Source organism: Malurus melanocephalus, unplaced genomic scaffold (assembly GCF_030028575.1).
Source record: "Malurus melanocephalus ecotype Western Australia unplaced genomic scaffold, MMel_1.1 scaffold_557, whole genome shotgun sequence".
Lineage (NCBI taxonomy): Eukaryota > Metazoa > Chordata > Aves > Passeriformes > Maluridae > Malurus > Malurus melanocephalus.
The window spans coordinates 174474-201477 of NW_026623789.1; the positions used below are offsets into that span (position 1 = coordinate 174474).

The 27004-nt window shown below is 39.1% G+C and overlaps 1 protein-coding gene across 6 annotated transcripts; it reads right to left on the bottom strand.

Moving 5' to 3' along the window:
• Window positions 1-154: 154 nt before the first annotated feature.
• SUN1 (Sad1 and UNC84 domain containing 1) lies at window positions 155-26972 on the bottom strand. Of its 6 annotated transcripts, none has more exons than XM_057382240.1 (23): window positions 26673-26972; window positions 20558-20654; window positions 15499-15690; window positions 15001-15191; window positions 14734-14760; window positions 14440-14631; window positions 12657-12779; window positions 11606-11689; window positions 11180-11290; window positions 9683-9781; window positions 8936-9029; window positions 8764-8822; window positions 8418-8563; window positions 8039-8263; window positions 7448-7534; window positions 7031-7074; window positions 5837-5976; window positions 5019-5269; window positions 4409-4493; window positions 3882-3997; window positions 3248-3415; window positions 2341-2433; window positions 155-1941 (listed from the first exon to the last, which is right to left on the bottom strand). In XM_057382240.1, the coding sequence occupies exons 2-23, from the start codon at window positions 20632-20634 to the stop codon at window positions 1828-1830; spliced, it is 2718 nt and encodes a 905-aa protein (XP_057238223.1). In that variant the 5' UTR covers window positions 20635-20654; window positions 26673-26972; the 3' UTR covers window positions 155-1827. The 6 variants fall into 6 exon arrangements, with proteins under 6 accessions (XP_057238223.1, XP_057238222.1, XP_057238226.1 ...); XM_057382239.1 differs by lacking the exon at window positions 26673-26972 and adding an exon at window positions 25248-25525; XM_057382243.1 differs by lacking the exon at window positions 20558-20654 and having other exon boundaries at window positions 26673-26968.
• Window positions 26973-27004: the final 32 nt, after the last annotated feature.

Here is a 27004-nt window from a genome sequence, read left to right on the forward strand (position 1 = left end):
CCACCCACATGCTGCTCCTGGATCTGCCCCTTGCATCTTTGTGACCCTGCCCCTTGTAAAAGCCTGACTGAAATCACCCCACCCCTGCCCCAGGTGGCAGAAATTTTTAAATCACCGTTTTTTTCTCACTTATTTAGGCAGCTGATAAAAAAAATACAGAAAAGAAGCTTTATTTCTTGTTTCAAGTATTACATGCACTTTCAAAAATTAAAACTCTTTATTTAAACATCTCAATAGCATCTTGTCAGTTTGGAGGCAGCAAAGAATAACAGACATTTTGAAAAGCATTTACAAAAATACATTGCACAAAGTCCTATCTTGCTTTTTTTTAAAAATAAGTTAGTGTTATTCAAAATATTCCCCCCCAGCTACCTAATTTCAATTTATACAGGAWAATTCTAATTTTAAATATGTAACCTATAATATGAAAACACCTGTACATGTGTCAATCTACTCCTCTGCGTAGGCCATAGGTTCTGTCTCTAGGTCGAGTGAAAAACAGTTCTTCACATGGAGACTTTTGTATTTCAAACATTCGAGGACTGTTGTGCAACATACATAAACTCAATTGAGAAAACCAGTCAGCAGGTCCATCATGTGGTAACAGTTCTGTGGAACTACAAAATGCACTAGAACAGCAAGGTAAAAATTCTGCATACGAGTAAATTTYAGGAATCTTTTTCCAAAAAGGATCTTCAAAGCAGCAAGGCTAAGGGGGAGAATAAGCAGTTTCATCTCGTTCTACGTGGAAATGTTGTTTCCAAGAGYAACTCTACTCATCTGGTACCCGACTAAGGCTTGTGGGGAAGATCAGGAATGCCCGTGTTTGCACACAGCAGCGCTGAGCTCGAATCCCTCTTGTAAATGTGACGCAGTGAGAATTACTTGAGGCTTGTTTTCCACACACCCAATTCTCAGAGTACAGCATTTATGGAGTATAACAATCAACCAGTCTAAGGAAATCTTGTCCCAAAGACATCRCTTTTGACAAACTAAGGTAGTTCAATTGCTGTATAGCAGTGTTTACTGAGCAATTTAGCAGGCTTATCAGCTCTGTGCCAGTCAGTCAGTACATCAAGGTCGATTTGGAATTGACACTAAAAAAACCAAAACAAAACAAACTGGCCAAGTTGCCATGGTAAAAACCCTTAAAATAACTTCAGTTATTTGAAGTGATCCCTGACTTTTAGAGCAATTCACGGCCACAAATTACAGTAAAGCATTCTCAGTCGCTGGTGTTKAAACTGGTTTTGGTTGTGTTAGCTTTCCCTGACAGTAGTATTTATTAAATTCAACATGTAGCAAAGAAGCCCTTTTGGATCCACCAAAAAGGTCAAAACCAACTGTCAACTGAAGGACACCTTTAGCCACAGTCAGTGTTCAAAATGTACCACAGTTCTTGGTTTACGTTGCCAAGCTAGCATGAGTATGCAGTTAAGTCCTGGATTAAAAAAGAACAGATTCCTAGTTGCAGAAAGTGTGGTTTATTCTTTTAAAAAAACCTATACATTCATTTGTAATAAAATACGTGTCACCTGTTTGCCAACTGGGCTTTATGAACCAGAGCTGTTTGCATGCATTATTTCTCTCAGCATGGACACAGAAATATGAAGCGAAATGGCAATTACAAGCTGAGCCTTAGAGCAAATAAAAATTGKTTTTTTATACATTTCTGCTGACAGTCTTCTGCCTTTATCAGAGGATCAATAGTTCTGCAGTGGGTATCTTGCATCCTCGTCCGTTACAGATTCCAGTGTTGTAGGCTTCCCAGTATATACAGATTAGGATCCAAATGTACAAAGCAGCCACCCCCAGCTGTAGTGTGGATTACTCRGCAGGTTTCCCGTGCACTCTGAACCGATAAAGGCAGGTGTACTCTGCATGGCCCCAGTTGGAGAAAATCCTCAGCTCCACTATTTGGAATGCATCTTCATTTTTCTCCTGGAGGAGGAAAAGCAAACACACAAAGCAGTGTTAGGTTTCTGGTATAAACAGCTGTAACTGAAGCTTTTTTAGGTTCCTGAAAGTACCAACAGTCAATAACTAARTTATGCCTTGGGAATTTTCTGTCCCTTTGAACAGAACCCTCCTTGCCTCACAATTATGTACAAGTGAGTCTGAAGCAGCATGGAACACACCCTTCATATGTTCAGCAACTTCCCACCATTTGTGCCCACATGGCAACAAACCTTCCTCCCCTCTTAGCTATTTAGGCCTTAGAATGTATCTGCCTCAAAACCTATCTCATCTTCTGCAGTGCCCAAATAAGAACAAGGCCTTTTCCTGTCACTGCTCAAGTAACTTTCTCCTGACACTTTAAATCTTTTAATCCAGACTTACCGTCACTGGAAACATCTGCAGTGGTTCCCCTTCTTGATCATACACATACTCTCCTAGAAGCTTGCCTTCTTCTTGATATTCATCATCCAGACCCTGTAACAACAGTAGAAAGATTTTTGCTTCTGTCAAATTTCCAACCAAACCAAAATTAGAAGCATGTCTACATAACAGAGTATCAAGAGACAGCACCTGGAGGTCTATCAAGCCAGGATCTGAATGTTTCCCATATATTTTAAAGTTCAGGCACAGCTCTAGCTTCCTGGCCTGTAAATAGTTGTGCTGTTTATATGTTTTCATGGTCAAAACCCTTAATTTCCATGGCTAAACCCTTATCACARTACAATGTAAACTGCTCAGGACAAACAATGAGAGAACATCAAGGTTGAAACCACAATTCAGATGCCTGCAGGTGACTGTTTAAACTTTTAAAGAAGATTGACAAGAAGTTCTCAGATATCATAACTATACTCTGATGAAGCCTGAGGTCTCTTCTGTTCTGAAATCCTGCCTACACAACTGTGATGCTGGGTAAAATGAATTTAAAAAATATTTAAGGCACATCACAGATAAGGTGAAGAGACAAAATGGGAGGGATAGTGGGCGTAGAGAGGAAGAAGGGGAGGGAGGATGAAACAGTACATGGAAGAACTAGACCAAATAAAAAGCCATTATCTCCCTCCAAAGTGTTTACTACCGTATAAAGCAAGAGTAAAGAAACAACTCACCCAAAATTAGTTTCAACACTTATTCCTAATCTCATAGCTCATGAAAAAATACCCAATTTTTAAGAGCAATGAGTGAAACAGTTTACCAAGCTGTCCTCCCTCAAGTTACTATTTTCCAAGGTATGTAACACAAACATTCTTTATGTGTACAAACATCAACYTAAAGTCAGAGACAGACTTACATATACTGAAAAATTCCTAGGAGCACTGGTGATATTTCCTGTTGGTGAAAGAGTTTTTGGTATGTGTTCCAATGTAAAGGCAGTTGGATAGATCTTCATGGAAAGTCTCACCACAAGATAGCCCTGTGATCCTTTGAAAGCCCAGCAGTTTCCTGGATACATGTCCGGCTACAGAAGGAAGATGGAGAGAACAAGATGGGACATAACAATAAAAGCAATGCTACAAGTGTTTTGTAATGGTTTTTAAAATTGTAATAAAGAGTTGTAATGAATCCTGAATTCTTAGGGACAGTTTTACTGTGGGGCAGAAATCTCCTGGGTGGAACTCTTTGGGAAGACACCACATCCACCTGAGCTACCAGTGATGTTTTGAAGACCTACCTTGAGATTACTTGTWAACAGGAACCCTCCAAGTTCCACACTCTGCACAAACCCAATGCACCACCCAAGCTTCCTGTGAGTCTTAGCTTTAATAGAGTTAAGACTCAAACTGGGACCAGAAGAATCCCACTCTTGGGAAGTTAGTTCGAAGTACCCTAATATATTACAGAGGTATACCCAGCACCCAAAAAGCCATCCAAATCACTCAACACAAAATAACATTGCTTCATTTGTTTACTTGGCCTTTAATTACCTGAATCACCACYCTGGGAGACTGAGAGAAGTACCACAGAGGAATTCCAAAGAGGCTAATTAATGCAGTCTTGGTCTCATAGGTTTCAGAACAGCGAGTACTCAGAATGCTGCCACCTCAAAAAAGATAGACCAGATTTGCAGAAATAAATGTCTTCAAGAAGGGATGAGTAATCAAGGCAGAGATTTATAGAAAGCTTAATGAATACCAGATTAAAGATATTGTTAAAATCTACTAATTTTCTGGAAATACAATGGTTCTATCATGTACAATGTTATTTTAAGAACAAATTAAAGGTTGCTCATTTCTTTTTTATCCAGCTGTAGCCATGTTGAGAACTATTCTGTTCCTGTCCATGCACTCCTAGGCTGACATACAGCCCTGTAAACACCATCACAGATTGTACTAATCTGATGATCAAGCAACTCACAAGAATGTTCTACTAACCTTTACTCTTCCTTTTAACATTTCTAGTAATTACTACTAACAGCATGACTAGTAAAAACGGTGTTTCCTCTACTATTTACCTCCAGATTCCAAGGCGAAATCCACCATCCCAGTCTTGTCTTGAGAGTAGAGTTTCAGTGCATTATTTACAATAATCTGYGCTTGCTACAGGTGTACACATGCAAGGGAATAGAAGGAGAAATGTTTAAATAAGATCAAGTGATAAAATAATTGATATATACATATCTGTAAAGTTGCAAGCAWCTTTTTGAGATCCTGCACTTCATCACAAGTCTTTGAAATCCTCTGTAAGGCYGAGGCCACTTTTAATGCATGGTTCTCTGTCTTAGAATACGAGTTCACACTACATCTTGACTGCTGATTTCTTTAAAAGCTGCATTCTTTCTTCCTAAGACTCTGTGCTACATTTTTTGGTATACTTATTTCCTGGGAATTCTTCACTTTTTCAAGACAGCACACTTTGAAAAAGCACAGGTGCTCACAACAGGTAACAAGCAATGCTGTAACAATACACTAAAGCATTTTCCATAGTTCTCCCCATTTCAGTTGATGTTCCTGGCATTTCTTAAATATATTRACATTTATGTTGATAGTCATGTTCCACAAAAAGCCCATAAAAGAACTCTTCCCAGTTTTATCTGAACTTTTGGGAACTTAAAACTCACTCACCGCTTCCGTGATTCCAGAAATCCCTGCGTTAGTCACAGCGTTTGTAACTACTTCAGATGTTACTTTTTGGTTTGTGACWGACATATGGAGAGTAATATTCTTGAGGATCTGCAACTCAAGATCCCGCAGCAAAGTCTGCAGATCACTTTTGCTAACAAAATTGGAGGTAAGCCACTGGAGAAGTGATTCAGGAAACTCTTCTTGATGATCACCAAACAGCATTAGCTTGATAGATTCTTTCACCTGGGCATCTACCTAGAAGAAGCCATTAACAATTATAATTATTAGTTTTTATAAATATATATATATATATAGATATAAATATACAACAGGCACATAGCTAGACTGTATTTGAGCATTATCACAAGTCAGTATTTAAGTCAAAGGGGAYAATCCCATATCAATACTGTTGCATTTTGTTGGCTGCATTCCAATCAGGCCTTTTAAAAGGCTTAAAAAGAACTTAGAATAATTTTTTAACAACAACTCTCAGATAACAAACCTAGCTTGCTTTTACATTAAGTTTCTTTTCTGTTTTCCCATGGGTTAGCAAAATACATCAACAGCAAATAGAGAGCTGCTACGATATCATAACTTACATGCAAACCCCTGCTATTGTAGAAAACAAGCGATTAACTCCTGTCTAGCAAAGGGTTATGCAGTAATGGAAAAATTCACAGTAAACCTACATGGAACACTATCATTCTTTAAGATTAATACTCCTCCCATATTACTGATTAGAGAGCATTTTAAGAAAGTTAGAGAACAAAATCAAGTAATACCAAATTTTACTGGGACAGTTACAGAAGTTGTASAACCTACTTTTTCATGAATGACATCCATTTTCTCACAACTCATCTTCACATTCTCCCCAGACAACAGCTCCGATTTCATCTGAGACAGCTCTAGTTCCAGCTTTTTAATTTTGGATATAAGTTGACTATATTGATCATCATCTCTGACAAAAAACAAGGAGTCAATCATTAGGAAAGAGTAGTTTGAATCATTCCATCCAGTTCCAAAGGTGTGAGAATATACTATTGTCTAATACAAATGGCTTTCCTAGTTCAGTTGCTCACCACAATACACACAAAGTGTATTGTGAACTTACAGTTCTCTCAAGATGTTTTTAAGGCATATTTAGAATTAATATTTTCAAAGGGAAGTATTYTGAAGTGATGGACAAATCCAGCAGTGATGACTTTAGGTTATCACCAGGCTGACAAGTTAGTACCCAAACATATAGAGATTCTGGGGAATTTAAAGGCTTCTGGCAAACCAGTCYAGCTTTGGGTGAGCTTGCCACTGGTTAGAGCCAGTCTCAGGCTACCTCATTCAAACCAGAGTAACTCCAGAGGCAGTGCTGAGTTACAAACAGCAACTCATATATGGAGTATACACCAGTATAGATCAGTGTCCACTGAATCCTGTGGAAAAAGGTGTCAGCCATCATTCTAAAGCCGTTTTACATTTAATTCTAATTTAAATGGCAATTCAGTAAGCAAGTTTCTTTTCATTTTTTAAATGGGAAAACCTCTTATTAAAGAGCTAAAGATTTAATTCCAGTATTACAAAGTACATGAGCAGAAAGTAGTACAGGTGACAAGTCAAAAAACAGAGATGAAASTTAGAATTTATATAATTCAAGAATTTAAATATAAAGCCCATCAAAAGCWCTTACTGCATATTTCACTAAGTGATCTTTAGGAAAATTCTAATGCATTTATAACATCATGAGAAGACCCTCATTCTCCTCCACTATATAAACAGATTTCTCTAGTGAAAGTGTAGTTTAGRGCTGTCCCCACACCAGAGTGGAGTACTGTGCTGATATTCAGCACCACAGCTGAAATCCAGCATAAGACAGAAGTGCTCTTGCTGACAATACAAACCCTCAGGGTCAGTTAATTGACACAAGAAAAGCATTGTTACACTGCAAAGAACAACATGCAAATCACTGCCAGTTGGTATCAGGATTGAAACAGCAGAATATATTTGAAAAGTGCTTATACCTCACTTTTTTTGATTTGGCTGCATCAAACTCCTTCTGGATGTCCTAAAAACACAAAAGTTAAGTTTTAACATACTCAAAGAAATACAAGTGACAGAAAGGGGATAAAGAATGTCATATGAAAGTAAATTTTAGCACCACCTGTACGGGACTGTGCTCACAATTATGTTTGTGCCTCAGTAKAACAAAGTTTTATTCCAAATAGAACCTGCCTCACTGGTCAAGGGAATAGTTTTTAAATTTTGGAATGGAACCCWCTCCAGGGAGGAGGAGCAAAAAGACAAACAAGTTTTAAGACTTAGGGAACTGTAACAGCTAGAGTAGAGGAAACTAGTCATTGGGATAACAAATAAAAACCTTAGTCTGTTTTATCAACAGGTTACAATTAGATCAAGTCAGCAAAGCTCACTTTCCATACCTTGGATTCTTCAGAGAGTTTTCTAAGAAGGTCTTCCAGCATCTGGATGCGCACCTCATGTTCTTTATGTAAAGCCAGGAAGTCAGTCTTAAAAAACAGGGAAGAAAAAGSGGGTGTATTTTCTTTTGGAGTACAAAACCATCATTAATATTTTCTGCAAAGTGTAATTTTCATTCCATCCTTTGAATGCCTAAGTGACTTATCCTGCAGATAGTGTGAGAAATTACAGAATCTGTAATAAATACAGAAGTCTGATTCAGCAGCAGTACGGGCTATACACAGGAAAGTTTACCACAAAATCTCTGCTTTGTCACTAGTCCTTCCTACACCATCTGTATGGAAASAGGATAAATCCAGCAATGCAGGAATTTACCTTAGGCCACCTGTCTGGAATTAATCCTTTTAATTAAGGATTAATTAAAAGCAATAAAAAGGAGGAACAAATGCCCACAACTACTCCATGGCACTTACTACCTAACAGTTAATTCTAGAGCAGAAAAAGAATCCTCCAGTCAAATTGCTGACAATCTGCATTAGTAAAACAGAACACTTTGATCAGTATCAGGAAACATCAATAACTGACTGTCTTACCTTTTCCTCCAATTTCATATCTGAAAGATATTGATTCATCACATTTTTTATTAAAATCACTGTTTCACTTTTGTCACTCATCTTGGCAACCTGATCTTGAAGATTTTGGAGTAGGCTCATCACTTTGTTATATTCTTTGCTATGGTCATGGCATCTGTCAGACACGAAGGCCATTTGCTTTTCCAGCTCACTTATACGACCGAAGTCAAAGATATTTATGGTATCCTAAAGATTAAAGATAATGCTTTAATATATAAAAATCAAGAAACTTATTTACATTACTCTTGTGCAACAAGTGGTTATTGCAAAATATTGAAGACATAGGAGTTAAGAGGTCTCAAAATAAATGCAAATTCTTCCCTAGACTGTTCTCCCTTACCTTTGGAGGCTGCACAGAATGAAAAGAATCATCTTGTGGTTCAGGAACTCGAACAGAATCATCTGTTTTCTGTATTCTATCACTCCTTGTCCAGTTCAATGGAGGTAATAATGAAATGAAGCCATTAAGCCCCCAGAACCACAGACCTGGAACAGAAACAAAAAGCAACAAGTGCTCAAGTCTCCCTTCTGACAGCTTTCATGTACAAATGTCCTTTTTAAGGACACAAGCCACCTTCAGTTTGCAAGGCAGGTGCCACACAATGCACACTACTCCAGTCTTAACAAAAATCACCACAAGCCAGCTTTAAAGTTTCTAAATCAAGCATTCAAGAGTATCTACATACCTAGTAGAAACAGGAGTGGGATAAGAAACAGTAACCACCTGTAGTTCTTTGGAAGGCATCTAGAGAAAGAGGAAAATTTACAAGAAAGAATATATTCACCRTAATTTATTGTTTTACATTATAACTGGGTAAATAACTTGCTCACAAAACAGTTATTTCAAAGGATACACACCTTCTTACAAGAAACACCTTGAGCAAAGACATCAGAGTAACAAGTTGATACCACCCAGTTCTAAGTAACCTGAACATGCCAGAAGCTGCCCTCCCTAGAAGACAAAAAGGTGGAATTGTGAAATGTAATCTCTGAAGCACATGTTCAAAAAAAAACAAGCAGAGGGACATGCAGTTGTGGCCAGCAATGCTTTGCAGAGTGGAGAAATGCATGAGTAAGGCAATGCATGCAGTTTATTGACATCTAGATATCATAAATATGACAGCTTTGTAACATCAGCTACTCAACAAGATAACAGCCATGCAAAAAGATGAAATGCTCATTTGTTTTGATAATTCTACCTCACTGGAAATCCARCATTAATGTCTGAACACAAGTTATCACACACTGGAGAAATCAGTATGCTCCAGGAAATGCACAGATTAGCAGCATCAGTTTTTTTGTAAGAGAAATACCAATATAGGAAGTGACTGCCAAACCAAACACACCCCCTTAGTCTTGACACCCCATATTCAGTGCTATTCACACACTCATTCCCTCATGAAACAGTCAGTTAGTCTCCTGTTATGCCTGTGAACAGAAATATACCCTCTCATTAAGCTTATTTTGGTCAATAAAGYAGCACATGCATTTCAACATACAAAAGCTACAGCATAAGCACAGCTGAATTAGTGTAAGCTCCTGCAGACTCCTAGTTTGTCAAAAGGAACAGGCAATGCACACACACACACAGATTAGAATAGTAACCTGGAGAAAGAATGGCCAGCCAAAGTAGAGACAACACCTTCTGTGACACAAGCCATCCCGTTGCTCCCACTGTTTGYAACACGTGAAGCATAAAGTAACCTGGATTATAACAAATTAACTCCATGTGGTAACAGACACAAAGGTGCTGAAGGTTTTTTTCAGTACATGCAGTAAAACAGACTCAATCCTCTGCCCATTACATTCTGCAGAATTTTAAACCCTACCTTTCAGTAATCTCAAACTTGATTCTTCACTACTTTAAAGCAAAGCAAGCCACTAATAAATACGAAATCAAGTAAAACTGAACCAATCTAGAAATTGAATTCTCATGGACAGAGATAAACAGAATGAACAGCATYTGAGGAATAYCACTTTYCYAAAATCAAAGTTWACAGTTTGTAACATGTTTTATCTAACAATGCCATGCAAAGTGTAGCACAGAGCAAGAAAGTACTCCCATAAAAGCAAGCTTTAAGCTCATCATTACTTAAAAAGCATCATACTTGTTCAAAATTATACATCAAGTTCATTATCTGGGTTACTGTGCAGAAGTGAGAACTATTAAAAATTTAAAATTCCAGCAAAGTCTAAGAAATATGGATAAATATTAGAAAGTATTCTCTGCTAGAAGTTACAAGCAGTAAATTTTCATTAAGATGAGTGTTCCCAAGGATGTTCAGTATGCCAGTTTTGTATCTCTTGAAGAGAACAAAACTACCACCACCAAAACCTCCCACTCAATGCACTGGAATAAAATGCTGTAACTTAAAGCCTGCTGAGGCCAACAACTACTGTATACAAGACTAGCACTGGCCTTTCTACAGAACAAACTACACACTAYGTGTTTAGAAAATAATCCCACACTTTTAGATTAGCAGATACATCTGGATAAATCTAGGGATTATACATATACCAACCCAATATTTTGCAAATCATTTAGGTGACTGAAGTGTCCCAAATCACTTTCCTTTGCTGAATTAAGAGCATTCAACAGATCCTTGATGCCTCTGTCATTCAAGCTAGGGAACACTCATCTCACAGGGTAGATTGTATCCCTACATCAGATTCCTGTAAAAATTGACTATCACTAGAACAAAAATAAAATGTTAAAMCCCCTTTATTCAAATAATCTGCACACCAGTATCTCATACCTTGCTTTCATTTAAAGTCATCTTTTCAACACATCAAGTACACAGATCCCCCTGAAGTGCAATAAAATAACAATCTGACTTGTTCCTTCTAACATACCAGGTGCACACTACCCTACATCTCGTCTTCCCTAATAGGTAAGCAGCCTGTCACACTTGTACAAAAGCCAGAATCAGGGCAAGAAGTCAGAGAGAAGAGGTGTTAAGGAAGTTAGTTGTCTAGGCACTTTACATTTTCACCCTACTTTGACAGAYGAAGGAAGGGAAAAAAACCCAACGAAAAACATGTATGATTAACATTGTGAGATTGCAATGCAAAATAAAAGCAAACAAAAATGTCCAAATCAACCTGCAGAAGAAAAGGTGTGCCAAATGGTCCTTGCTACCCTTTTAGCCCATGAGGATTGCATGTGGTCTGTGGAGTGTATTTCAAGATGTTTCTTCCCCTTACAGTCATCACCTGTTGGTTGTGGTAACAGTTGATTAATTYGATAAAGCCAGGATTGAGTCAAGATTGTTATAATACAGACCTGTTAAAGTTATCTCACATCATCAGTTATCAACCCAAAAACTGCTAAGCAAACTTCAGGGGAAGGAAACTTGCTGGGGGAAATACCACAGTGTACGGGGATCACCATCCCCCCACTACATSTAAGCTGCAAACCAAATATTTACTTTGTACCTTCCACAGTGTCAGGGGCTGTCTGATACTACTACTACAGCAACAACCAGGTGTACAGCCCAAGGCTGAGGCAAAATTCATCACTGTACTTACATATTGATTCCTCATTCACTCCAAGATGACGATCTTCTCTGTAGAACTCYTTTACATTCATGCTACCACAGTAGTCTGAGTGAGCTGCAACACATTGAAAAAGCACACATGGAATTCTCAAGTTCAAAGCCCTTGATATACACAGATTTTAACTACATTAGCTTGGCTCACTACCTAAAGTCAGGTTACTCACAGGAAACCTGAAAAATGATTGAGGAAGAAGCCTAATCTGTTCAATCTTATTCTTTCTTCTTTAAATATCAGGGGCTTTCTTGGTTCAAAAAAATCCTGCTTCTTTTCGGATAGCCAAGTTCATTAAAAACAAAAAAAAAAACCCCAACCAACCCTCATCAAGTAAGTTCCTGTTCACAACGTTCCATCAAATGGGTCAACCATTCATTACATATTTGTGTTGATTTTTAACAAACTTGTTAAAAGAAGAAGAAAGTATTAGCAATTATAAGGCTCTGAGCAGAGAGAAGGAAGAGAGCAAAGTTCTACTCACATGCAAAAATCAGTTACCTTCTGCCTATGGCAATTTAACTTCACTTGTAGAGCAGGTATTATAGAAGAGAAAGCACCAAAGAAGAAATGAGTGTTTTCAGGGAAAACAAGATGTGCTTTAAAGTACTGCAAAKTGATGAGAGCAGTTTGAGTTTTGCAAGACAGATCTAAAGAAGCTTTAAGTGCACAGCAGGATTAAGGGTAGTAAGAGAGACCTAAAGACATTGAAAAATTAGAATTTGATAGTGTCACAGCAGTTTTTAAAGATCAACTTAAGTTTCTCAATTTAAAAATTACTCTCTACCACTTGCTAGTGAAAGTCAACATGTAGATCTTGTATAAAGGAATCTTGATACTTTTAAAAACAGAGGAAAGGCATGAAAAAGTGTAGCACAAGTGAAGTAGTAATAAAAACTAAGAAAGACAGAAGTCAGGCAAAGATTACAGAAGAACACCGCAGTGCCAAAGATGAAGTCCATAAGGAAGAAAAACCAATACACACACTCTGTCTTTGTTTGGAGACCAAGGAAGACAACTGAAAAGGTACCTTTATGTTCATAACCCAGCTTCAGCAAAACCATTTGAAATAGTTGCACTAATAGTGATGCAAAAGATGCTGCAGTATTTTTGACCAATCGTAGAATCTTACTCATGTAGAAATACGCTCCTCCTATTGAAAAAAACAGTGCGAATACAAATTATTCATCTACAGAAATAGGTACTTCTGTTCTCTGGTCACCATTAGCTTGTGTAAGGGTGAGGAGGAAGCATAGAAAGTCTTTAGCCAAGAGTAGAAAACTTCAACAAGYGTGGTTTGAAAGTCTGGGTGTATTAGATACTACATGGATGCTTCTGTAAGAMCTATACACCCTAGGGATAAGGACTTCAAGGCAAAATATTTAACTTCAGCAAGAACAGCTTTGCTTAGTGAAAATGCAGGACTCTAAACAGCAATAAATTCCTTGCTTAAGGAACTTGGGATTCCTCACTGACGTGAAGTGCTGATCCTGATTTTGGGGGTCACAGCTCCAAAGAGGCATACTGCATTCTTACTTTGGATTTGAAAGAGTGAGGGCTGTTCACCACCTTYCCTGCTGTTACATTAGAGGAAGTTCCTACAGTGGTCTGCCTGAAGTGCTAGAGACACAGCCCTMTGCAGAGCCACAGGAACAAAGCCACAACCCACCACTGTTCTACACTCAGCCACATCCCAAAAATCTGTGTGCACCTTTTTCCACCCACATGGCTCCAAAATTTAACCCAAACCTCTAGATTCAAAGGAATGTACAAAGATGATTAAAATCCTCTCACGTGAATACAAACTCAGGAGCACAGAGTTTTCATGTAGTACCATTTTAAGTAGCTGGCTGTGACAAGTCAAAAGAATTCTACTCTGTGCTACACATTTACTAAAAAGAAACACTTGACTCAAAGCATTTGAAGCCACATCAYATAGCCCAAACTAAACTAATTTCTTGCTACTACAAACTAACTTAATTCGAGATTAACAAACCTACAGAATTGCAAAATTGGTTCCTTTCCAATTCAAGGTCATTAAAGAAACAAATCGTTTGTGGTAACTGAGGACTACCAATGATCAAGTAACTCCAGATGCTGTCAAAAGGCAGGCAGACACAGGAACAACAGTGAGGAAAACAACCCCCTGAATGGAGAKTGTCTTGGACAGGCAGCATATTGCTTATACAGACTCAATTTTCAAACTTTTGGAATGAAGTCACTCTAGTGACTATTTGGAATCTGTTTTTCCCTTTTTTCATGTAGTGGAAGTTTATCTTTTAGAAACACTATAGGAAGCTGCAAGATTAAAAGAGGAGAGGAAAAAATGAAGCAGGAAGTAGAAAACCCTCTCAGAGATTACCTCGATAGCAGAAGCACTGCAAAGTAACAATTCTGCTCAGTCTTGAAAGATCAAATCATGTAAGGGATAAAAAAATTATAAAAGAAAAAGCACAGAAAGTTTCCATCTGAAAACCACAACCAAAAACTTCATAGAGCCACAYAGATCCAATGTCAGATTAGGATACTTAAAATCAGTGCTAGCTGCCAAATAATTTTGTAACTTAAGACATCAGAGCATTTTCATTTTATAATTAATTCCTACAGCAGCACTGAAAATCAGTAGATAATTATATATCAGAAGCTGACAAATACATAAARTATCAACTGATACAGAAAAAGGTATTTCATACAAGTTGGTCKCTAGAATTCAGTTACTGGCAAGTTTATCAGGGTAGGACAAGCGCTTAAATGACACTGCACAGAAATGAACCACTGAACTGTACTGCAGATAAAACCCAAGAGTAACTTACTAGATGCATGTTTCTGGCTCCTGTCCCTAGTGTAGATCCTGGAGGATGGCACGTGGGAAGCKGAGTAGGCAGTGAGGACCTCCTTCCTCTCTGACAGCATGCTGCAGTCACTGCACGTGTAGCCGTTCAGCGTGGGCTGCAGCTCTGCTGCTGCTATGCCCCCATTCCCCTGCAGCAGTGTGGTGTCACTGCCTGGAAATAGAGAGTACAACACCCAGAACATCCATGTCAGTACTGCCAACACTGTGGCTCTTGCATAGAAAAGATGTGGAAGGAAAAGCAAAGTGTAGTTACCTTTGGGGTCGCCTTCTTCATCAAGGCCTGCAAAGGGGAAAAAAAAATTGGTTCTAAGTGTAAGAAAGACCTATATTGAATTACAGTATCTGAAAAACTCAAGTWAAAAGTCCCACTAATTTTAAGACTTCAAAGGAAGTCACTTTATGGTTAGTATTTAACATATTTTGCAGTCCATCAGAGAAACATATTCAGATAAAGATCATAAATTTATACACACCAAACCAACCAGTTTGCACWGTACAAGCAATAGCAATCGTTGCCTACCCCAGAAATGATCAACTTCTGTCTGCTCCCGAATCAGAGACTCATCCAATATAGTGGATACCAYTGATGTATCAGTGGCATGGCTATTGAAACTGCTCTGGCTAAAAATAGATGAGCTGGACAGATTTTTCCTTGGCACATGTCTTACACTGCCAGACTGTTTGTTYGTACTTCTGCGTTGCTTTACCACCCTAAGAAAMAAACAAAGGCAAGTAAGATACAACACTAAAGACACAAATTTCTCTTWATCTCTCACTTCATTAATGAATGAATAAACAGTAATTCCAATACTGATGTGAAGRYCTCACCTTTAAGCAACTATAATTTTACAAGGATTTTTGTAAAAAATTKTCATTGCAAACCACATACTGAACATAAATTTCAAAGTGTGGCAATAAACACCAAGWACAAAAAGTAAGATCTGTAGCTAATCTGTTTGCATTATTGTGTTCAAACAGTAGGATTCAGGATTAACTTGTGATGACTAAAAATGCTTACTTAGACTGATCTCTGAAGGACATGTTTCCAGCATAGGAGCTTTCATGAAGGGAATCACTCTGTCCATCATCTGATTTACTGTATCCTACAGCAGCCAACCGTAAACTACGCCGTGACATTCTGGGTGAATCAAACACTGGATCTATTTTGTTTTCAGTCTCAAAATCCAAAGCAGATGAAGAATAACTTGAACTGCAGTAAAATAAGAACAGTAAAGTTACTAGAGGAATTTTCAACCTGGTAACAAATATGCTCTTCAAGTTAGTCCAAGCTTCTATTAAATGCAGTTTATTCAGGGTTATGGTACAATTCTCACAAGATACACCAAATAACCCAAATAATCTAGATTCGTGTAGATATTCAAGATTCTCCCAAGCAATTCACATTACAAGTTCTACAATAGAAAGCAAATCACAAAAAGAAACAACAACCATGGAAACCACGTTTGAAGTTTAGCCAGAGCAAGCACTCATCCTTTTGGGACCAATTTGAGAGTGSAAGCATTTCTTGACACAGTTTCATCACTATGCCCAGCAGCAAATTAAAAATGACACAACCCAAGTTGCAAGGCAAAGATTAATTTTCAGTTTTGTCTATTTTTTGTTTGCCAAGTCCTTGTTTTGAGATCCAAAGATCCACATTACTCTGACTTTCCATCTCTCAACAAGTAGGAACTTCCTCCCTTTAAGACACTTAAATGCTTCCCYACCTCAGCTACTTCAGTTTAACTAACATTACTTTTTTAAAAATGGTTAAAAAAGATTCCTTATTTAATGCAAACCATTAGAAATATTTAACTATGAACTAACAAAAAACATTTAAATATGTTAATGTGTTTTTTTCTCTACATAGGCAAGTTTACACATAGATAACTTCCATATTTTTACCCCAGGAGCTCCACATTTTGACATGTGATTCTCTCAGGGCCTCCATCAAAACTTACAGTGAAGCCAAGGCAGCAAYACAAGGCAAACACAAACAGATTAAACCGAGGAGTCTGTAGGAAATACATTTACCAAAGCAGAAATTTAGCCTAAAGCAGAATACTCATACTTACAACCAAAGGAAACATTAAGTTATGTAAGTGAGCAGAGGCTGCTGGCACAGGGCACTGCACAGCAGATCAGGTTCAAGAATTGCTCAGCCCTGTGACCCACAGCATCCAAATATTAAATGCTCCAYGACAGCTTTGATAAGGACTCTGTCACTTCTTGGGCCACGGGGATTTACAAAGATGTAACAGCACTTCAGAATTTCTGGTGGTTTCATTTGATTTTTTAAAAGAAGAGATAAGCAAGGAATTGTTTACAACATCAGCTCCTTCTCCCCAAACAAAAACACACAAGCAAATTAGATCTGAATGAGTAGATTYGACAGTGCAACCTGTATTTGAAATGGAAGCTTTTCCTTTAAAAAATACATATAAACAGCTACGATAAAATGTATTTATCGTAAATGTAAAAACCATTTAACGGAAATCATTTTCTCACACAATCATGAAAGACCTCAGAACATCACAAAGTAATAATACAGTAAGTATTGTATTAATTTGGCATACAATTAAGTTAACATCAGAAGGCCTTGAAGCTACACTTACAGTAATGATGTAATTCTGACAAGGTGGAGCTTTTGAAGTGAGTTTCTTTATTGTTCACAATGCAAAGTAAAGCATGTAAGATGGGGCTGTCAGAGCATGTCAACTGCATTTCTTTAAGCTAAAAAACTAACCCAGACAACACACTGCAGGTAAACATCCATGGCWCCAGCAGCAGCTGGGCATTCAGCCCATAAGCCCAGACCAGAGTCTGACCAGAGTACTCCTTCTATTGCCCAGAGGAGCACAGATTCAATGGCAGGGCTTTGGTTCCATGTGCTGGATCTCACTGCACTGCCCTGGTAACACTGACACGTGCAGTGCAACCCTGTGCAAGGCAGAAGCCCCAGCACAACTCAACAAACCCAGCACACATTACTATATACATTAGGCTTATTAATCCTTGCTTACATTCAGGCTGGGAGAGGCAGAAGAAATACCACATTTTCTCATGTACTTAACCAATTGTCAATTAAAGAATGTAATTTTTACAGTTTTCAAAAATGCTAAGTAGAGATTACTCCTATTCTGACAGATGTGAAGTGAGAATATGGGTTAAATGTGCCTCCTGCTGTTATTCTGAAAGGGTCAGAGMCACAACAGTTTTCTATTGAGTTCCTCCCTAAACAGCTGTTTCAGAACTCAGTTTTGCTATTTACACTTGCCACTATGCATTTGCTTTTCCTCATCTTCACCCCACGTTTCTTACAGAYACTCAATTCACAAGAACACAAAGTATACAGAACAAGCTGACAGCTGTGACCAGCCTCAATTTGTTTCTGTTTRTGAACACTTGCTGTTACCAAGTATCTCAATGAGCATTTATATCAATGCGGGCTGAATAAATAGCCCGAAGTTGGGCTCCACTATCTTAAAAGAAAAAAACCCAAATCCAAAAAAAACCAAAAAAAACCCCAAAAAAGCCAACAAATCAACATGGAATCTTTCCCTCTTTAACGAAAGGAGCTTGTCTCTCACTCATGCAGGATAATAATTCTCTGCACATTATCTGTCCTCTGTCAGCAGCACAGTACGTAGAAGTCTCCTAACTTGCCATCTCATTTTCCACACTGTGGAATGTAGCCATTTTTCTTCTACAAATGCGACTACATTAAATAAAGGAACACTACCTTTCTTTTCAAGGGCCAGAAATGAACCTGTACCTTGGTGGTATCCCTATGCAATATGTAAGCTAACCAAGAAACATGTAAAGGTGGGACATAATTAACCAAGACTCCTGGACAACCCATGCACACAATGCAGACTCTGGGTCCTTCCCCCAGCAAACAGCTCCCATGGCTGCTGGCAGAGCTAGTGACTGAACCWAGTCTTACATTTCCAGCTGCTTGATTCCTCCTTCACATGAGCTTCTACAGATTAAGAATGTCCTAGACTTCAGTGGGTTATTTTTCAATTTGTATATTTATAAGTRGAATGAGAATGAGGTCTGCCAATTTTAGCATGYCTATAGCTTGTCTGAAGGACTTAAAGTGTCATTTATTTATAAATACTCCTTGGAATGAAATGGGCAGTGATGTTCTTGACTATTCAGGATAACAGGCACATGCAATACATCTAGAGAACTACAACTAGGCTTCTTCTAATGTGGACACAAACATATTGAATATAAAAACATTCATAGGCTTTCTAACCAGGAGGACATTACTTACATTAAGCAACCAAGAACACTACCTTGAGTTGTTGAGCTATTTCTTCAGTCAGTCCCAGAACATACATAAAAACCTCAAAGGATTTAATTCAATTACTGTGCAGAAAATTACATCCCAACTGAATGCTCTGACACAGAAAATCAAACCAAATTCTTATTGATTTAACCCATTATTTGTGAAGATGTGTTAAAGGCACYCAAACTGACAGCACAACTCAGAAGATGGTGGCTAAAAGACAAGATCAGTCATAAGAGCAAGTTGACGAGTGGGTGAGATTYACAAGTTTGGCATTTCGAGGAGGATAAAGATTATTTAGGTATATCAGTTCAATGTTTTTCTGATTTGGGCCGGAAGAGTAGAAGCACAAAGTAGAAGCACTACTGCTATGAGCTGTCATTACCGCTGTGATCCCTGTGAGTATTAATGTAAGTTCTATTAATAAGTTATAGCCAATTCTATTAATAGCTTTGTGGTATCAAACTTCACTGCACTGCTTCCTGCAGAGCTACAYCCCAAGCCAATTTCTTTAAAGGAAAGATTCTGCAAAGATTCAATTGTCAAAGGCAGAATAAACCAGATTAGAATATAAGCAAAACAAACACAGGTGAGGGGTAAGAAGGAATAAACTTCAACATGAAAATATTTCTGATCAGCAACTCTTCCTTTCCACAGACTTCAAATATTGTTTGACCCAGGGCAGAAACAGCTATAAATATAAAAATACATGACATGCTACACATATACATTTTGCAATACTACTGACATCAGGCTACAGCTAAAAACAAACAAAAAAAAAGCCATGATCCCCAACGGAAAATGGAAATGTACAGTTCTGAAGCACACAAAAGGAAGAGTATTAAGTCAGTAATCTCTTAATGCCACAGTTTTGCCAACTTCTGTTTTGCTGGAGAGWAGCCAAGTCTTCTCCAATCTTTATAGTGTATTTTAATGCACAATACATAATAATAACATACAGAGAAAACAGAAGGGCAATCTCATACTGCATCCTAATAAACAATCTTTTTTTTAAACTCAAAATTAGTTAAACTAGTAACTCAGGCTCACTGATACRTTTTGAAGCAAGTACAGTTCTCATAATGGCAGGGAAAAGCTCAACAGATTAAAACAGCAACAATCTGCTATATTAATACTCAAAACCTCAAAATAGGCATCACAACACTTATTCTGAATATATAATACAACACCTAGCAACATACTACAGTTAGCTTTTAGAAAACTGAAGCGATTTAAGGAAAACGATCTAGTAATAGTCAGATACAAAGATACAAGAAGAACAAGTTCATTAGAGCATACCAAAAAAACCAAGTTCATTAGAACAGATTTTACATTCACCCAATTTGCAGCTTTGCTAAAAGAAGTAATCAATATGTTACTTCCAGCCAAGTCCCACAYTAGCAGCAATGAGTGCGCATCAATCAGTATTTTAAAGTGAAAGTGGCCCCAAGTAACAAAAGAAATCACACACCGAAGTTACAAGACACAAAACATCGAAGAATTTTGAGGACGTATTTATAGAAATCCAACAGCAGTTGTAACTAGGCGGACACAAGTTATTCATAGCAACTAATAAACACTGAGTCATTATCTTAGTCATTGTCCTGTTAGTTCAACATTTTCTTTCCTCCAGTTAGGACATTGCAGTTGTTTTCAAACCACACTAGAAAATGCCCACTTCTTCAAAGAAGTCAGCTACTTACCATGAAAGCTCAACTCTCCAGGATTAGCAAAATTCAGAGAACAGACAGATTCTCTACAAGAAGAAAAGGGTTCTCACCTGAGYGCATATGTATAGCCAGTGTTCTCTGGCAGACATTGGGGAGGAGTGTACGTGTGTAGACGTGAAAAGTCCATGTTGACTGTTTCAAATCATACTGTAAAAGGTGAAAATAAAGTAATGCAATGACTTAAAATTACATCAAGTCAATCTAGGAGCCCTTGCACTGTTCAGCCTGTGTTATTAAGCACTGAAGTAAAAGAGTTGTTACCAGAAACATGGAGCTCTCAGTGGTGGAGTAGTATTGCTGCTAGTGCCAGATATCCCTTATCATTACTACAGGAAGCTCAGGGTATTTCTGACTGTGGCTTTCTTTATGATACTCTATTTTTGGCTATTTCCAAGTTCTCTGCAATATGACAGTAATACGAGCCAAACTCTTATCATAACCAAATTACAACACTTCCACAGGAATTAAGTAATACTGGTATCCCCAAAAGAGGCTAAGCACAAAAATCTAAAGAACTATATAGCCATGTTTTAGAGTTTTCTTCACAATGTGTTTTGTTTTGAGCCTGTGCTTTGCTCAGTGCACCAACTAAGGATAATGCAGATGAAATTTGAGAAAGTTTTTACATATAGTCAAATCATTTTACTCTAGCACTTTTGAATACCATCCACTAAACTGTRAGAGAGTATCTTTCATTTCACATAATTCATTCCTGTCATTAAAACCACTGAGTACACGCCCTAGCAGAAGAGCCAACTGCAAAATGACTCATAGGGCAGAATTAGGCACATTTTCCAGAGTGCCATCCAYTTMCAAAAAAAACCCCMAAAAACAACAAACCCAAGGCCAAAACTACCAAATCAAAACCACCTAAGCAACATTTGTAAAACTTTCCATGGGGTTTTTGAAAGGTACAGCTTCAGCTTTCAGAAGGAAATAAAAACTGATGTTGTCATATCAACAAACYTACAGAGATGCATGGGAGACTACTTATGTTACTATGACCAATTTGACTCTCAATTTCGAAGTGTTTGCAAAAARCATTCACCCCTTCTCAGTTTTAYTAGYCAGAGAACATTTTTAATCTTGTAGAAAAGATTATTTGATAGCTTATTTGTGGTCAACAAATAGGGGTTTGGCTATCCTGCATTTGCATGGTTAGCAAAGCAGAATGYTGGCTACCTTCAGGTTATCTATGGCTCCTGTTTCAACAGCAGTGAAAGATATTCCACACAATTGTGATGGCATACCTAAGCCAGGGCAAAAATATACCCAGCCAATTTTGATAATCAGAACATCAATAAGTACCTCATTTTGGAGATGCACTTTCCTAAGCTGAAATAAGAGTTCTCATTTGTATTGCTACACAGGCATAAGAAATAGGGACAAAAAGCAGGTACRGGCAGAGGCAGCTAGAAAAGAAATCTGTACATGTAACATTAAAATGCTCTTAGTCAGTCCACCTGTAGCCTCCAAATCCTGAGGTCAGTAAGGCAGGAGGATATTTCCATTACTACTGAAGACTTTAAAAAATTAAAACTTCCCGGCCTAAGCATCGTAGCTTCCTGAATGCAGCCACCTCCCATGCAAAGCAGGGTTAATGAAAAATAAAGTCTGCTATTTACGTTTTTTTTTTTAATTATAGGGAACACATTTCCATTAAGTGGTCTTCATCTACGCTCACTTCCTTTCTCCTGAAGCCATAATGCTTTCACTAACTTGTATATAAATTTGTTGTTTGTTTACAGGAAGCTTAAATCAGTAGTGCGGAAGTATTAGCAAAGCAGTCTCATTCTTTTGCTAGAATGAGCAGCAAATTCTGTTGAAATATGTAACAACTGCTGCCTTAYTTTATCAACAAACAGGAGCTCAATTTAGCCCATACAAAATGGGGACCAGAGAGCAATTGCTCCCCAGGAATGAAACGGAAATACAGTGAATTTCAAGATGAGGGATGCTGATAACAGCAGACAGCATTTTCATTAAAGAATAGCAAAACAGATTGCTCAGACATATGTCTACTAAAATTGAAAATTATGATTAAGGTTGATCTGTTTGAATTGGTTCATCCCAATAAAGATTTTTAATCCCCAAGGTAGAAAAATCTTGTTTAGTTTCTGCAAGAGTTGATGTGCGTGCTTAGCACGCATCATTTCATCATAAAACCTATTTTTTAACCGGCAACTCAGTAGCTAATCCTTCTGACACCCAGCAATATTTTCCCACATGGAAAGCTCAGCTATGCCAGTGAGATTTGAGTAACTCCCCAGCTCCTCCCTGTCTCTGCTGCCCATATGGGCAGGGCAACAGCCGAGTTTGAAAAACAACATATTGGCTCAGCTTCTTCCCTGTTCTTTTCCTCCTCACCACCAGTTCTCTCTTTAACTTGATTTCTCAATAAATCAAATGCTAGAATGTAAATAATATTTCTTCTTTGATAAGGTTTTAATTGTACCATTAAGTTATTATAGATAAAATATATGCTTGACAAAGGCAGTGCTAACTGCAAAGCCTCAAAGGTACTTATGCATACGTCTATTTATAGCTGGTTTTCATAGCACCAAGCTCGTCAGTGAAGATATCAGGTTTGCCATCTAAACACTACAGTTAGAAATCACTCAGAAGAGTCAGGCCCTTGGTTTGCATTACGGCTAGTCTGATGCTCTAAAATTAATTCTGACTCAAGGGGAGAAACCTCTACTTAATTTTTCAAAGCAACAAAACAGGCTTAACTGACTTAAACAGAATTTGAAAAACATCTTCAGAGAAGACCACCACAGTTTGTAAAAATCAGCTTCAAGAATTTACTATGACACTGGAYATTTTTTAAGCCTAAGTTTTAGTTCAACAGCTTACTTATCCACCTCTTCAAAACAAATGATCAGCYCRATCTATTTAGAAATATTCTACATCTTTATTACAAAACAGACACAGGGTAGGCGGAGGACATTGACTCACTCTAATTTGTTCCCTCATGTTTAACAGCACTCCACCTTTCATGTATTATCATTCTTCTTGCTTATGAAACTTTAATACACAAGTGGAACAGAAAGAGACATGCTAATAAAAGATTTCGAAAATTTTAAATCCAAAASTTGGCCAAGAGGAAAGCATAGTATTTAGTTCCAGTTTGAACACTTCTGGGTGCCCAACACCTTTCTGCTTTAGATACCACAGATCTGTCTGAACTCAGTTTCATGTAGACTTTTAGTAACAGATTTGTTGAAAGCATTACCAGGCCCGAACTCCAAGATTGCCTTTCCCCCTTTTTTAGAAGCCCATAAACATTTATTTCTAATTCTACGGGATGCATAGTGCAAGAACTACAGTAGTTATATAAAACCCCCAAGTAGTAATAACACTTTTGTAAGACAGCCCAGAGTCAAAGAGAAGCACACAGTTCTGCTGGAATGCAAGCAGACACTACACGGGCTTCAGTTGGCTTCACAAGCCAACTTCCTTCCATGTTCCTGCAGAGGAGACAGCTGGATTATTTGCCTGTTTTTTGGGAAGCAGACACAACAGTCATCCTGACTATTATCTCTCCCTTGCAATTAAATTGAATCTGTGTTATAATAAATCAGCACAGCAGAAGGGCAGGAGAAGACAGATTGTGACTCTGCTCATGGATTCCTGTAATCAGTGCAGCAGAATTTACCTTCACGCAAGGCCCTTGGCTGTTTCTAAAGGACTCGGAAGCTCCTGAGAGACATGAGGCTGCACTACTACCTCAAAGCCTGTCTATTGGACAGTCACTTTCAGAATCAGCCAGCCTCAACAAWATCCTGGTACCACAGCAGCAATGTTCCTGGCTTCCAGGGAAGGTGATGAGATGCTCCACCAGTGGCCTTTATGCACAGAAGCATCACAAGGCAGGGGGAGCACCACCAAATAACTGATGATGCACTACAAGCACCTCACAGGGACGGACACAAACCCTCACTTACAGCTTCTGGGCTGCACAAACTTTCACAGACATACTGTCCAGGCAGTTCCTCATGAAAACCCTTTGTGACAAAGGAAGTGGTAAATTGCCATTTCACAAAAGGGACCCTGGCAGAGTAGAAATATTTACCAAAGCCTGTTAGAGAATGAGAAAAATCCAAGACAGCATGTCATTTTTTTTGAGTTACAAGGGATAAAAAATGATACAATTAAAGTCTTAGATATTGGTACCACTACTTCAAGCAGAACCTCTACTATCCTCACCTTTCAAAGCCAAGAAAGTTTAAGTCACTATGAATTAATAYATTTAATGCCACAAATGCTAAACAGATTTAGGTAAACTATCAGTAACAATGAAACTGAAGCATGCAACTCCATCAGTTCCTGAGAGCAGGCCATTTTTTACTTGTAATTTCAATTTTTATTTACAACTATTATTCCAAATAACCAATAAAATCACTATTTTTGGTTAARGAAGGCAAATTCCTAAGTAAATATACTCCACAAAGGATGTTTCACCATAGCAAGTTAAGTAGCTTAAACAGGCTGAAGAGCAAAGAGCTCCAAGCTAAATCAACATTTTATTAAAACACACATTCACAAAACATTATTATTCCTTTAAAAGTRCAACACAAAAGCAAACACACACAAAAAAATCCCAAGTAATAAAACTGGTAGATGTTACCATTGAGCATTATGGCACAGATCCCCCAACACAGGTGWCAACCTACAGCACTAACAACAAAAAAACAGGTTCATCACAAAGCATCAACACCACACATTCACATTCTGTACCTCCTGAAACGGATTTTAAAGGGGAGGCTGACCAAAACCAGCCACACATTCATCCGCGGTGCAGCGATCAGCGTGCCTGTCCATTGTTTACACCCAGGGCCCCGCTGCAGCACAGCATCTGAGAGGCCGGGCCGCTCGGGCCCGCTCGCASCCGCCGCGCCGGGGCCTGGCCGGGCCCTGCGCCCCCGCTCCGCTCCTCCGCCATCCGCCGCGGCCCGGGCTCAGGGCACGATCCCCGCCGGGCGGCACATGCCGTGCCATCGAGCCCAAAATGGCTCCCGGCCCCAACAAAGCCCGCAGCGGCCGCGCCAGCCGGCCCGGCCCCCACGCTCCCCGTCACTCGCCCGGTTTGAATTCACTGGAGGCGGCTGCCGGGCCGACCCCACCGCCTTAACCCCTGCGSCTCCGACAGCGGCTCCGCGTCCCTGCGCTCCCCGGAACATAACAAAAGGCGTGTTTTACCTCGCCCGTCACGCTCCTGAAACGCTTCACCTGCCCAAAAAAACACCCCCGGTGTTAGCTATCAAACTAAACCCCGACATCTGTATTACCAACACCTGGATGCCTAAACGTTCACAACTTATAATCACCAAATCACATGCCAGTCAAGCACCGCAGATTTAAGGGTATCTATACACCATCACATTTATTAGATCAATGTAAAAAGCCTACTGAGCTTGTCAATATAAACCCTCCGTCCAGATCACCCACGACAAAAACACCAGGCAACTCACTTCCACAACACTGGTATGAAAATCGACAAGTATTAGTTCAACCCCATATGTAAAAGCAAGAACTAGACAAGATTCAGAGAAATTCAGCAGAASCAGTAGCCTGGAATAGTCAGTAACAAAGCGCTGAAATAATAAAAAGAAATTAGCAAATATTTCACTTCCTTTTTGCGTAATGTTAAACTGAAAACCAGATGGGTGGGATCGGGGGGCCTGCAAATGTTGCATAAACACGTAATTTGCCGGTTAATATTTTTCTTCCCTATAACATACTATCAAAAATATATTTTTAAAACAAAGAAACGTAAAATAAGGCAAACCAAATACTTTTTCTTCCCAGSAGATATAAAACTTACTGGAACTATCAGAAAACAGGTGCTCTCTCCAGTGTTTCTGACACTTCTACCCCTGTGGCCACTGAAGAGCAGCAAACGTGAACACGGCATGAGGAACTCAGCTCTATCACCTCWAAAGGAGCACAGCACTAAAATAGCACATTTTGCTGTAAAAACACGAGGAGTCACTCACTCGGCGAGCGATGCCAAACTCTCTTCCAGTAAACCTGTCTGCTGAACAACACTTTCCCCACAGAAGCAGCTGTCCTGAGGTGACAGCCGAGGGACAGCGAGAGCAGKTTTGTCTACCTGTGCTACCCAGAGCAGAGCAGAGCACAACACCCATCACGGCACGTTACCTTTGCACCAAGGCTCAACAGCTGCGGCCAGCGCCGCGCACTTATCAGCTCTTTCACAAGCAGGGCGGAAAGCTGCAGGTTATAGTTTCTTCTGACAAGGAAACCCTCCCGCTGCCAGGCCCAGAGGCAGCCGGCCAGCTGAGGTTTCTCTCTCCTCCCAGCGAACAGCGCCGACCCATAGAACTCCGGGCTAGCCAGCGGTCAGCGCCTGCCCCACGACTCCAGCCCGCCGCGCCTCACGCCCCGCTGCCTCCCCTGCGGCGCTGCCCGAGCCGGGGACGCCGATCCCCCGCTCGGGGGAGGCCGCAGACCCGAGACACCGCGCCCCGGGG